At 38.3% G+C, this 15,170-nt stretch overlaps 1 protein-coding gene across 2 annotated transcripts in view; it reads left to right on the plus strand.

The window, feature by feature from the left end:
* cnksr2a (connector enhancer of kinase suppressor of Ras 2a) overlaps nt 1–15,170 on the plus strand; it is a 489,515-nt gene that overhangs the window by 287,123 nt on the left and 187,222 nt on the right. Inside the window, exons 10-11 of one of the 2 annotated variants that reach the window (XM_043700616.1) lie at nt 9,538–9,671; nt 12,540–12,575. In XM_043700616.1, coding sequence (XP_043556551.1) covers nt 9,538–9,671; nt 12,540–12,575 — 170 coding nt within the window. The remainder of the gene's footprint in view (nt 1–9,537; nt 9,672–12,539; nt 12,576–15,170) is intronic. The other variant, XM_043700617.1, reaches the window with a different exon arrangement.

A 15,170-nucleotide genomic window follows, 5' to 3' on the forward strand; every position in this document is an offset into this window, starting at 1 on the left:
TATTAATGGTGTGTTTGTTGATATATTCAGCATCAGACCTCATGGAGACAGGGAGACTATTACTCAGTATATGACCACACTGATGTATCATAGAACATAGAACACAACACCACAGCACAAGGTGAATCCTCTGAGTAAGAAAAGCTGAAAGTTGATCTCATCATAATAGGATGGTTTTAAGCTTAAGAGATCCTGCCATGAGAGTGTATTTGCTGAGAGAGGATCAAAAGCTGCCAACGTGTACAGAAACTCTGAGGTTGTCATCATCAACTCGGGAGTATTAATGGGAGAACACATGAGGCATTGTGTTCTGCTAAGAGATATTCCAGGCTGAGAATAAGAAAAACAGACTGGGGAAAGGAATAAATATTTGCAGAAAAATTAAGACAAGCAGACATGATGTCAAAGAGAGGGAAGCACCATCCAAAAGTGGGAAAACCAGAGTTATAACGCCAAGAAACTGGACCAGTTTACAGATCACAACCTAACTGGGAAAGAGCAAGGCAAGCCAGTAACATGTTGCTGAAGAGATATCAGATAATAATTCCAGCAAATCAGTTTATAGTATTGCAGACCTAAAGGTGATAATTAGTTTGTGACTATGAGAGTGATGACTACACTACCTGTTTGGGAGAGACAAAGTGACAGTGGAACTTGATCACAAGTCACTTCAATTTATCTTCCACAGCATCTGCAAAGGTTGTTCCTTCAGTTGCAGAGTATCGTCTGGCTGTGGCAAGCAAGCAAGAGAAACAGATATACTTTCCTGACATGCTGTTGAAAGCAGCACTCCTAAGATGAAAATTGCAAATGTTAAAGTAGTGTGAGCAAGAAGAGGCAGTTACCTGGAAGTTATCAAACCCAGCAAAGACATTAAATTAAAATGTTCCAAAACGTCATCATGGCAACAGCATTTGATATTGCTCAGACCAATAAAAGACGCAACAAGATGGAACTCTGCAAATGCTGCAAGGCATAGTGATGAAAGGGTGGTGTGAAAGGACAAAGGGCACGTCTGTTGCCTTTAGAGTATTCAACATGAAGTGATAGCTGAAGATGGTGTTTAGTATAAAGGAAATAGAATCATTGTACCTTAGCACTTTTGCCAGCTATCAAGGAATTGAGTCTAATCTAAGGAAGGCAAGAGAAGTGCTCTGCTGACCAAACATGAGCAAGGAGATGAAGGACCACATTGGTCAATGCAGTGTTTGACAAGCACTGACCTAAGCAAACTAAAGACCCACTTTTGAATTGAATTTATTGTCACGTGTGCCGAGGCACAGTGAAAAGCTTTGTCTTGCAGGAAATACAGGCAGATCTCATAGGTAAATAGCATAGATAAGTAAATAGTAGGTAAACAGTGGCAAAAACAAAACAAAACTCATAAACCAAATGGATGAATGAAAAGTTCATTCACTTCATAAACGATTGGGAAATCCAACCTTACATCACGTGCACACAATCTCTGGTCAAATCAAAAGGCAGTTAAATTACCAAAGACATTGTAAAGTAATATAACAGAAATCAGCAAGATTTGAACAAGGCAATGTTTGAGTGGAGAAGCACACCTTGAGAAGGTATGGAAAGTAATCCAATCCAAAGACCAATGTCATGCCCCATCCAAACAATTCTTTTAATAGCAAGGAAATGACCGAAACAGACATGAGTGAGAAAAACAACACAAAATGACAACCATATTTCATTTTGATAAAACCATCAAGTCATTGCCAGAGCTGAGCATTGGTCAGCCATTCAAAGTGCAAATGCTTGACGCTCTCAACAAATGTCTGCTCACATGGCAAGTTGGGACAAATGTTGAGCAGTTGTCACCTCAATTCTTTGTAATGACCATGAATGACCAGATATTTCATTGCAAATGTATATAATGTATCCAGTTGCAACTAAAGGAGCTGTGTCTGCACCTCAAACGGCTAGTCCAGAGGATGATTTCAGCATCAGCACACAGAACAGCCTGACAACAGTCCCAGAGGTCCACCATTCCCCAGCAACAGATATGGGTTAACAACAGTTACCATGGCAACACCACTTTGCTAAGGTACAACACTCCCTGAAGAAGAAACACCTGGAAACGAGCAGATACCAGACAAACAGCCAATAGGAATGCATGCATGTATAATAGGAGATATGCATGATTTAAAGACTATGCATTCATTGCATGCACAGAGACTAATGACCATGGAACTGACTAGAGTTAATACACTATTCTGATCATGAACGAAAGTTTTCTTTCTGATTGTGCATTGGGTAACTTGTAACAGTGAATAATGGTGCATGCCTTTTGTTATAAAATGGTAATGTTGGGAGAAATGTAAATGTAACTTTAATGTGTTGGCGGCCTTGCTGTGGTCATGTGACCACCACCACTACTTTATCTTTGTGTGCAGGCTGTAGCAGTGATTAAGCGTGCATCACATGGAGCACAGAATTTCAAACAAAACAAACTCAGTTCAAAATTATGCCTCTGCATTTTGATTGTGCTGGGAAGAACTTGTTTAAAGTATTTAAATATGAATGTAGTTTTGAGTCTGAGGAAAGTTAGTTGCAGAGGGTAAATGCTATAAATTGTACTCAGTGGTCCACCTTTCTTCATTCAGTTACACTAAATATATAACATATGTATATATCCCAAAGAAATGCTCTTGGTTAAATAACTTCAGGGCAGCCATTTTGCTGCGCCTCTTCTGCTCTGTGAGGCTATTGCAGAAAAGCTATTTGAATTAGACACTGCCTGAGGTCTTGGACAACATTGAGAAATCTCTTGGCTGGTGGGGATGAAATCTACTACTGGCTACTATTTTTCATAAAGTAGATTGATAATTCTGACCTGAAATTCAATTTTAGAATTATATTATAGATTTGCATCATTAACAACTATGCTGCAAGAAAACAGTAATATTGCACAGATTTGTTTTAAAAACATATTTTATTAAAGATGCAGATGAAATAGATTGCTAACTTTCAGGACAGTAACAACCTGAGTTATTAATGCACAATTATTTACAATTAACTCACTATGTACCTGAGTCTCTGCAATGCATATGAACGGCATTAGCGTTTAAAGGCAGGATTGCTCTTGCAGACTTCCACATTACAAAAACACTATTCTGTACCAGAGATACATTTAACAACAGACCTTAGAGCCCCAAACTTGTTTTCAGGAGTTTTCATTCATGGTAAAACTCGGCCTTGGTGCCAGAGCCTAGGGGAAGAAAGATTCCATTGGTTGTCTTATTGTGGATCCATGCAATGGGCCTGAGGTGTGCTGCACCTATCGACGGTTCTGTGGATCCATGCAGAATAATCTGCCCCAATCTCTGTCAAGATTCATCCTTTGCCAAATTCTCTTATAATAGTAGAAGTTCTTGAACAATAACCACAGTCTCACAGATTCCAACTCTGGAGAAGATCACCATGTCCTGGATAGGTGACCGTTATCCAAACATCTATAGTAGATGTTGAAGTATTCCACACTGAATATCTCCCATGTATTTTTATGTGCAGTTGAATAATGAAGAGGTTTTAGATGTGAAATAATAGGAAAAAGGAAACGTAAAGTTGTAATGTTGGACAATGTCCCTGATCTCTGTATACTCACTCTCACACAGAAGGAAAGGTTAGCAACTCTTGGTCTCATATGACAAATTTGTTCAGTTAGAATATCGTTATTATCTCTTTGGTAAACTTAATTTTTAGTAAATAAAATATACATACAATATAGTACTTTTGATATCCATAAAGAAAGCACTGTCAGCGTACTATTTGCAAGATTGTGGCTTTGAGTCCTGCTGCATAGCACTGATAGTAACATTAAATTTAGTGGCTTCTTCATTTTATTTACATTCCTTTCCTCACCCTATTCACTTGGAAAGTTCTTTTCACAGTTCACCATCTCCTGGGTCATTGCCAATATTACATTTTACTGTGTTCCGCAGTGCCAAGTGATTGGCCCTCTATCTTGGCATGGAGGTGTTTTTCCACTGCTTCTGAGCCAAGCTACATGAGAGATTGTTACTAAAATATGAGTAATTATGAATTATACATTCCCATCATATCTCATGTGTAATACCAGACATCAAAGATCAATATCAAACCAATATTTGATGATACCAAAAGAGAAAGTGCTGGAAAATCTCAGCAGGTCTGGCAGCATCTGTAAGGAGAGAAGAGAGCTGACGTTTCGAGTCTAACTGACCCTTTGTCAAAGGTTTCAGATTCCAGCATCCACAGTAATTTGCTTTTATCCAATATTTGGTGATATTTATTGCTATAAATGCACTAGTGACTAATATATGTTATTATAATCCCAGACCAGACCACCAAATTTATTGTTATGATCCGAGACAAGATCACCTAATTGTGTTTTTGTTTGGTTAGGGTACAATAGCTTTAACTTTTAAGTCAGCAAAAAGTGAGATCCAGAGGATTTACCAAGAAATAAAGTCTTAAGATTCTTCTATTTTGAACAAACAGCAATAAACTTTATTGCATAATGATAAAACAGTAATACAATTGACAGGAGATGAATAACTTATTTCTAATATTCAGGATTAACATGTGGTCAATATGGATGTACTGTGTTTGAACACTGCAGATCACAAATCAAAAAAGCAAATGTGTTAAAGACAGATCCCATGGCTTTGTCACAAACTCTCCCTTGACATTAATGACATGGTGGTTCATCAAATCCCATTAAACTCTACGTGGGAATCACAATTTTTCACTTTTGCTGACCTGGCCTTAAAACTCACACTCAAAGAGGCATCTGTCATGTACTTAACTCAATGATGGCACCTGTTCTGGTCAGTCAGTCTCCTTTCCTGGTTCTGTGTCCCCTCAGCTCCAAACGCTACCATCCAGTACTTATTCAATGGTGCCATTCCAGATTTTCACCAATACCTATTTAACCGGATTCCTGCATTGAATCTGTACTTCAGTTGCCTCTTCAGCAATACTGCTCAACTGCGCATTTTTTCAGGGAGTTTTCCTGAGCACCAGCTATGCAGGGCTCATCAACTGCTCTTGACATCTCACTGGGAGCCCAACTACACAAACTGCGGAGTTTGGTTGCTTTCCCTGCAATATAGCTGAAAATAATCTCTTCTAACATGGAGGGTATATTTCTCTCTGTCTCACAATTCACTGACTTCAGTCCTTGTATGTAATGTTTTTCTTTGACCTGTGAATTGTCCTGAGTGAACTGATTAAAAATCTTGCAGGGCATCATTGAATGTTGCCATCTAGCAACTCTGGAAGTGTGCTCTGAACGCTGAATTTCACTCAGAATTCTTAATCAGTGCAAGAAAATGGAATAACTGGGGGATTTAATCAAAATGTTGCTCATCTTGATTGATTGAAAAAGAGTAGAAGTGGTTTGAATTCTCCAAACCAGAGTTGACTCATTTCAATCTTTATGTTGTTATTAACATAGCTTTGGGATTAGGTGGCACAGTATAGTTAGTGTAGAGCTTTAAGCTTACAGGAGCTCAAGTTCAAATTCAGTCCCAAGTCAAATCATAAAAATCCTTTTTCTATCAGCTCCATTTATCATATGTGTAATGAGATTTGGCACTCTCAACTTATTTTCCATCCTAATAGACATGGGTCATTGCACAGAAATTGTTCCATATTGAATGTACAATTGGAAAGCTCACTCAAAGACCCTGTAGGGGTGGTTGTTATGAAAAATGGAAAGATTGATACTCAAATATGGGTCATGTGGTGGAAATGATATTGCTATTTCATAAAATTGTCAATTCCTCAAGGCTTGGGAAAATCAACTTCTTTCCCTATAGTGTTAATTGACTTGAAAAAAATTGATAGTTCCTATCCCTGATAAGGATTTCTGATCAAATTCACAATAAAAGTTCAATATGGTAAAAACATTTTGATAGTCTTTTGATAGCTGGATGGAGGTTCTGTGCCAATTATTAAATCTGCCCCTATTAAGTCAGCTATTGTAAAAGAGATCACATCATCAATATATATGTTGTATGGTCTACCTCAAGTAATTTTCTTTAACTAATCACCTAAGTGACTGAGTTACTCAGGAAATAAAAAAGGTGAAAGACATTGTCTTCCATTAGCTTATAATTAAACAAAACTATTTGAGACTGTGCTATATTCTGACTACTCCCAGATAATTGTTTCAGCACACAATCATTTTTCCATGCCTCTGTTCTTGCTCAAACCGTTGGCACCTATAACATTTTCCAGTTCTGGTGAAAGACTTTTCCACTTAAAGCATTAACTATTTTCTTCCTCTATCTGCAGAGAATTTGCAGCATTAGCTGTTTTGGGGTAGCATGGTGGCTCAGTGGTTAGCACTGTTACCTCACAGTGCCAGACATCCTGGTTCGATTCCAGCCTTGGGCGACTGTGTGGAGTTTGCACATTCTCCTCGTGTCTGCATGAGTTTCCTTCCACAGTCTAACAATGTGCTGGTTAGGTAAATTTGTCATGGTAAATTGTCCATAGTTCTCAGGGATGTGTAGGTTAGGTGCATTAATCAGGGGTAAATGTAGAATAATAAGTTCAGGGAATGGGTCTGGGTGGGTTACTCTTCAGAGGGTCAGTGTGCACTTGGGCTGAAGGGCCTGTTTCCATACTGTGATGATTCTATGATGATACATCAGATTGCCAGCACTCCAACTATTTCAGACCTTTGTCACTCTCACTTCAATTGAAGCAATTTTTATATAATTAAAACAGTTTGCATTTGGAAGAAGGATCTTGGATTATGTATTGCTTTCAAATACACAGCATTAGATTACTTACAGTGTGGAAACAGGCCCTTCGGCCCAACAAGTCCACACCGACCCGCAACCCACCCAGACCCATCCCCCTACATTTACCCCTTCACCTAACACTACGAGCAATTTAGCATGGCCAATTTGCCTAACCTGCACATTTTTTGGATTGTGGGAGGAAACCGGAGCACCCGGAGGAAACCCACGCAGACACGGAGAGAACGTGCAAACTCCACACAGTCGCCTGAGGCAGGAATTGAACCCGGGTCTCCGGCGCTGTGAGGCAACAGTGCTAACCACTGTGCCCCTGTGCCGCCCACGGTTCCAAAGTTCTTTACAGCCAATTGAATGCATTCATTTGTTGAATTGTAAACATGGTTTTCATATTTGTACAGAGTAGCTCAGCCTGCCTGGAAGAGCTCTTGCTTCTAGGCTCACTTATTGTCAGCAGGGATGAACTTCATGAGAAGCAAACCTGTGAAACAATGCCTTTCAGAGCAGTGATCATGCAGGCGGTTGACATTGGTCAATTAGGCCACCTTATTCATTTCTATTCCCTCTGTTTTTTTTAAATTTATTCATGGGATGGCTAGGCCAGGACTGATTGCCCATCCCTAATTGCTCTCAAGGAGGTGTAATTGAGCAACCTCTTGAATGACTGCGATCGATGTGGTGTAGGAAGACCCACAGTACTGTTAGAAAGGGAGTTCCAAGCTTTTGACCCAGCAACAGTGAAGGAATAGCCAAGAAAGTAGTCTGACATTGTGGTTTCACCAGTTTGACACCTCATTTGTAGATGCGGGGTGCTGCTCTGGCTTACCCTTCTGCACTGTTCAGTGAACCAGGAATGATCCCCTGGCTTAATGGTCATGGTAGAGTGGTGGAGGGTGCTGGGGTGGGTTGGGGTGTGGGAGATGCCAGGCCACAAGTTTAAAGACTGTAATTAAATCTTTAAATTCTGCTTCTGATGGCCCAAAGCACCTTATGAATGCTCAGTTTCGAGCTGCTAGATCTGTTTGAAATGTCCCAACACTGCCATACACAAATGTACCTGCGAGAGATAAGTTGGTGAGGATGCGGTCATGTAGGCTTTTCCTTCTCGTTAGTTCCTTCACTACCTACCTCCGACTCAATCTCAAGCTGTGTCCTGTGACCAGCTTGACTGCAGTGGTGCTACTGAGCCACTGTTTGTGATGGTCATTGAAATCCTCCATCCAGTGTATATGCAGTACCTTTGCCCCTCTCAGTGCTTCTTCCAGAATGGTGTTCAACAATAAGGAGTACTAATTGATCAGCCAAGGAATGTAGGGGAATGGGTGGAAGTAAGTTCTCCTCAGTTGAACATTACTCATAGGGTCTGGAATCAAAGTTGAAGACTCCCAGGGAAACTCAGTCCTAGCCGTAAACCACAATGTTGCTCTTCTGGTGTGTCTGTCCTTCAAGTGGGAGAGGGCATTATCCAGGAATGGTGGTATCCGAGACCTTGCCTCTAAGTTAAGATTCAGTAAAGCATGACTATGTTTCATTCCTAATCTATTGGGACATGTCTCCCGATTGTGGCACAAGTCTCAAAAGCCAGAAAAGAACATTTTATCAGTGCCTAGGTTGATAGCAGGTGGTCTGTTCAATTTCAATACTTTTAGTTGCATTAAGTGTAGTTTGCCGAGTCTTATCAGAGGACAGTCCAGAGTCAACCACAATGCTGTGGTCTTGGAGTTGCCTGTTGGCCAGATCAAGTAAAGAAGGCAGTTTTCCTTCCAGAAAGGTCAACACTATTGTGACCATCATTACTAGATTTTTCTTAAATTCCAGATTTATTAGTTGAATTTACATTCAGAGTTGTTGCGATGGAATTTGAACCCACGTGCTCAGGGTATTAACCTGAGTCTTTGGATTATTAGTCCAGAGGCATTACCACTACATAAGCACTGCTCACAACACTTTGCCTTCTCACATCAGAAAAGTTATTATGATGAGTACTCACCCTTGGTCGTCTTACGACATGCCTACATATATTATTGACAGTTGACTGTCTCTTCAGTCTATTAACTGGCTATAAGAAGATGCCCATGGTGTATCAGAGTTTGCTGTGTTTCTGACTGCAAAAATGTACTTCAGATATCAGAGACAAATCTCGTAAGTTAGAAGCACTATACAGATTCTGCCTTTCGTTGTTCAGTGCTTACAAAAGGTGGCATCCTGACTAGAACTTAATTGATAGGAATCGCTTCTCTTCTGAATTTACCCAGTTTAGTTTTGTACCTACTTACAGGAAATGGTTGACAATTAATGTGCCATAGCAAGTGCAGAGTGAGATGATGATTAGCCCTTGTTAACATATTAGGAAAGAGCTGGACAACATCTGAAACCAGAGACCTTTGAGTTAGAGAGAGGAGGAGGAAAGTTAGTGTGGTAGAGGATGGGCTTGTTGAAACCAACATCTCCTCAAATTGACTTGTTAGATCAACTCATGAATAGCGATAATTGCAAGATGGTACATCGTTTATTGCTCCATATTGATATAGTTTTGTAAAATTGATATTATGTCCTAATTTAGATTAATGTTTGAATCAGATGTTAGTGGCACCTGGTCATACTGTATCATAGTTATCATTTCTGTGATGATAAAAAAGCAGTTCCACATGTTTTTATGTTTTTATAATAAAGTAATTGTCTTTTATGATTTGACATCAGTTAATATTAAACTCTGTTGAAATCAGAAATGTGATCTTACCTGCTTACCATGCTTTTATGTCTTTATTTTCCGAAGCCAATTATCCCAAAAAGTCCAACTGGTAGTGTTGCCACGCCAACCGGTACTCTCTGTACACCTACAAAACGAGATAGTTCTGCACTTCAGGATCTTTTCATCCCCCCTCCTCCATCAGAGCCATACACTCCCAGGTAATTATTTGTTCTGATTGAAGTGTTTCATTTTACAAATAGACGTAACTGTTGTAATAGATGTTCCTGTGTATAACATTTGATGAAATGCCTGATAGAGTATGATGCATCAATGATTCATCTGATGCACTTCAATTTTATTCATAGCTAATACCTTGACACAGTGTACTCCTGTTAAATCTAGAACTGATTGTCTATAAATTTTCTTTGCATCTACGAAATCGCAGTGTTGCGCAATATGCTGCAATACAAAGCCACTTATTGAACAGATGTGTATTTCAAGTATATGAGTCTTGAGGAAACTTCAATCGTGTGGAATGTTACTTGCTGGTTAAAGTGTAAGCAGAACAATGGATTTTGGTATTTGTAAGGATTGGCATGTAAAGTTTCCCTTATGGTACACCAAAACTAAGCTCAGTCTGATGGAAATCTTTGTAAATTCAGACAATTTATGACTTTTGATTAAAATTTATTCACTTTAATGTGATCAATATTATGTTGTTCCTATTTCATCTATAGTCAATACTGTAAAGATCAGAAATTCAAATCAGGACACTATGAGCGGAGAATGTTCTGACATAGGCTTTCACTCAGCTGAACTCGCAAATAAATCCAGTGATGAAACTGAAAACTTGTCTCCAGCAAACTTATCTTGATGACATTTGGTGCCAATTGAATCCTGTATAAATGAAGGAGATTGAAATCATTTAGAAATTTTGCAAAACATTAGGGCATTTAACAGGAGTTCACAGCTAAGTGTTGGGAATTAACTGTAGTAATTATGATGGAAATCATGCATGGCTTTACAAAAGTATTAGGTCTTCAATATACAGTGGTACCAGAAAAAAAAACAGTTGATAATTTTCATTGAAGTGATATATTACTAAAAATAAAAGAATTACAACAACTAAAAAAAGTCTTTAACTAGGATTATAGTTAGAAACACGTTTACTTAAAAGAAACTCATACTGCTATAACTTTGGGCAGATACTTACTTTAAAATCAATATCTGGTGGTGTAACATTTGTTTTAAGGAGCTTCCTACAGCCATTTCATCATTGAACTCTTTAGTTCTATTATGTAAAATGAGTGTCAGAGTTCCTTTTATATTCTGTTGTATTTCACTTTTGAAAATATTAGTATTAATTTACAGACTAGATTAACTATTTTCAAGTATATTTACCATACATCCTTCACAGTCCAATTCTTAAAAGATATGTTGTTTTGGATGCATGTCTTGTTGCAGGAGTATTGACTAAGATACAAGTATGTGAATTTTGCTGATGAAGGAAACACTTCATCAAAGGAAACACTTTTCCATTAGCAGGACAGATGCAAGAATACCAAATTTCAAAGGGGTCATGTACCATGACAAAAAGAGTGCTGATTCATTGACAAATTCACACTGATTAGTCAACATGTTGCCATGGAGAACATACCTGGGAACCATTGTCATGTAAGCTTTCGTTTCATTCAAAAGAAAAGGTGTAATTGGTAGACATGCAGAGCACAGGACCCTACATAGGAATATACGTGCCTGCAAGTAATTGAGCCAGACTACAAGATTGACTGATAATCTTCAATCCTAACATCTCAGGCTTGTTCAGCACATGCTGATGAATTGTGGAGTCATGTCAAACTTTTGACATTATCTTCTGTAGGGTGTAAGTTTGCTCACTGAGCTGTAGGTTTGATATCCAGACGTTTCAGTACCTGGCTAGGTAACATCATCAGTGGCGACCTCCAAGTGAAGCGAAGCTGCTGTTTCCTGCTTTCTATTTATATGTTTAACATATAAATAGAAAGCAGGAGACAACAGCTTCGCTTCACTTGGAGGTCGCCACTGATGATGTTACCTAGCCAGGTAATGAAACGTCTGGATATCAAACCTACAGCTCAGTGAGCAAACCTACACCCTAAACCTCAACCTGAGCTACAAACCTTCACAAAACTTGCATTATCTTCTGTGTTTTACAAGCACAGGCTGATTAGGTAGAGTGCATTTTCCAAGGCAATGTCTTAACCAATTAGTATTGGCTTGCAAAGCAATCAGCACCCTTTATTCATGCAATATAATTTGTTACTCCCTTTGAAAGTTGGCATTCTTATGTCTGTCCTGGTGAGTACAGAGGGAAAAGCTTCAACAGCATTTTTTTTCAGTAGCACTCAAATTCTTTGCTAGCAACTATATTTTAATGCTCTCAGTGTATTTCTGAATAATGCTGCCAAACTTTGGAGCTTTGTTCACTATGTTTCAAAGAAGACATCCAGCTGTGATTCTGCCAAGCTGTTATTTCTTTAGTCTGTCTGCAAAATTTGTAAAAAATAAATTTGGGCTTCCCTGTGTAATTTGAAAAATGCTGACTTTATTTCAGTATTACTTTCCCTCAGTGTTGACCTGTGCCCAGCTACCATGCTGTAGTGTCTACTCTCAAAAACCATGTTTAAAACTGTTTGTGAACATTGTTTAGGTGAACTCTTGGAGTTGTGGTTGTTTTATTGTTTTGTTCAGGGATTTTACTCAGTTGTTTTCAGTTTTTCTCCCTGTTTGAGAAGAAGGGTATGATGAAATTTCATTCATTGGGTAATACCTAGTTTAAGGTGGAAGCGGGCAAGAGCATAGGTTTCCAAGCTGAATTTGAATGTGACAGCTAGTGGAAATTATACCATTGAGCATTCAAAGTGACTTAAAGTCTTGACACATTAAATAAATCCTGAAGCCCTTGCTTCTTATACAAATTTCAGTTATTTATTAATAGCAGTAACTTCACAAAAATAATTCCCAAAGTGTGGGTAGTTTCTTTTAAATGTTCCAGATGTTACGTAAGTTAATTTGTGGGTGCTTTATATGTATGACTTTTTTTACAGAAGGCTGGGAGGTTCCAGTATCTCTAGAATTAACAGGTAAGTCCTTGTGAGCTGTGTCTGTTCAATAGCTGTGATCCAGTGATTGATTTGATTGGATTTTAGAACAGAAAGGTAGAATATTTGCAAGTAAACTTGCTTAAGTATAAATTCACAGAATGAAGCAACTCTTTAATTTTGTGTTTCATTGTAGTGCATTGGAAGAGTGCGTGTATGGACATTGTATAAGTGGTGATTAGGGTGTGTTCATGCATGGAGGTGATCTGGATTTTGAGGTTACTATAGGAATAAAATTCACAGGTTAAGATGAGTTCTAAAGACAGAGATGTCACCTTTGCTGTCTTGCAATTGGAGGCACTGAGTTTTTCAGAGATATTGAGGTGTCTAAAATTTATTGACAAAATGACAAAAACATTTGTATAGACTTTCTTTTGGTGAAAAATCTGGAGCCCAAAACAGCAAATTGGCATTTTTGTAAGGGTAACAGGTGAAATTATGTTGCAGTATTTCTTAATACTGTAATGAATTCAGACTCTGAGCAAACTCAAGTGAAAACTTCATACAATTTTTAATATAAAACCCAGCTTTTCCACCATTAATGCTGCTAATTTCATATTTTGAATAATTTGCAAACACAAAGCATTACATAGCTGGAATTAAATTTTGACAGGAGAATGTCCATAAAATGTGTGAACATTTTTCTATGTAGACCTCTTCCATAAGTCATGAGGTCCATTTTGCATCAGCACTCCAAACAGGAGAATCTATGATTCTGCTTCCAAAGGATTTGTTTTCATCTACGTCAGGGTTAATTTTATGTAACAGATCTAACTTTTCTTGCACTTTGCATAAATCTGTTTCAGTGATATATCCACACAAGCTTGGTTATCTTGCTCTAGCAGTTCATTCCATCACTATAAATTTCATCTTGCTTGATAGTTATTACCTTGCAACTTAAAAAAGGAACCCCTTTAAAATGAAAACATTTTCGAAGTGTCAGCTCAGATGGTAGCACTTTCATCTCTCAGTTGGAAGGCTATAAGCTCAACCTTCATTCTAGTATTTGAGAATGCACATGCGGATGAAATTTCATTACAAAACCATTTCTGTAGTGAATTTCTTTGGGCAGGACATTAAATTGAACTCTTTTTTCAGCTGTAAGTTGAAAGTGGTTTAAGGAGTCTTTCTAGTTTCCCTGCCAAAGGTCTTCCCTTAGCCATGAAAATGAATCAAAACAAATCTATTGATCTTTCATTTGCATCCTAGTCATTAATGGTATTAAAGATATTATCAATTAATCCACGCGACATTATGACTGCTGTCAACCTGACAACAAAGCTGTTATATGTGGAAGACAACGGTTTGTCACTGTTGTCAGCATACAACTGCTGCATTGAGATATATTGAGTTGTTGTGGTACTGAAGTAGTTTTATATGTAGTGCATAGAAAGCTTTTCCAGATAACATAAGGCAGTAGCCCTAAAATAGTCTAAACTTATAACTTATTTTCTTATATGTGCAAATTACTGAAGAAAATTCATAGTTTCCCACACCAGAGTTAGTTATGTAACATTGTTAATATCTAACCTTGAAGCCTATGTTATCCAATGATGATGTGCTGTTTTCCAGAGATGGCACTGCTAAAGTCTCATTTTAATATCCCATGAGTACTTGATCATACCAGTCTGTGACTGTGATTGGGCAGGTTCCAACATGCATTTATAAAAGTGAAATTGTGCTTGATGAAGTCTGCTGGAGTTTCTAAACATCGTAATTAACAATGGATAAGGGGACTCCGTGGATGTAGTTGATGTAATTGGATTTTCAAGAAGTAATCAATTAGGTGCCACACAAGATGTTATGAAGTAAAATAATGTCTGATGGGATTGGGGAAACTATTTTGGTGTGGCTTAAAGGTTGGTCAATGGACACAAGTCAGAGTAGGGAAAGAAAGGGTCATTTTTTTGGTTGGAAGGTTGTATCCATTGGGGTACTACAGGGAAAGTGCTCAAGTCTCAGCTATTTCCAACTTATATTGATGACTTTGTTATGGAAATTCAGGATAGTCGTTTTCAGATAATGAACAGTTATTTGAGAAGGTGATCTGAAAGATTCAAAGATGCTGCAAAGCATTATAGAGTGTAAAGCCAATGGGCAAGGTAATGATACGTGGACTATAGTATCTTGACATGTGAGGTTATCCACTGTGTTGGGAACAATAGCAAAACAAAATATTGGTGAAAGGCTGGGGAAATTTAGTGATGGTAGAGACCTGGCTATGAGAGAAAGGAATCTAAGGAAGTTAGTTTGCAATTAAAGCAAATAATTGGGAGAATAAATGGTATGTTAGCCTCTATTACAGAAAGATTGGAATACTAAAGTAAAGAAAGCCTTCTGCAATTAGTTAGGGAATTGGTGAGGCCGCCCTTGGGTAGCATTGAAAGTTCAGGTCGCCTATGAAAGGAGTTATCTGCTTTTCTTCGAGGGAGTACACAGATCTGTACACAGATCTTTGAAAGTTGCCACCCAGGTAAATAGTGCAGTGAAGAAGGCATATGGCGTACCGGCTTTTATTGGTAGAGGAATTGAGTTCCGGAGTCCTGAGGTCATGTTGCAGTTGTATAAGACTCTGGT

Source organism: Chiloscyllium plagiosum, chromosome 12 (assembly GCF_004010195.1).
Source record: "Chiloscyllium plagiosum isolate BGI_BamShark_2017 chromosome 12, ASM401019v2, whole genome shotgun sequence".
Classification (NCBI taxonomy): Eukaryota; Metazoa; Chordata; class Chondrichthyes; order Orectolobiformes; family Hemiscylliidae; genus Chiloscyllium; species Chiloscyllium plagiosum.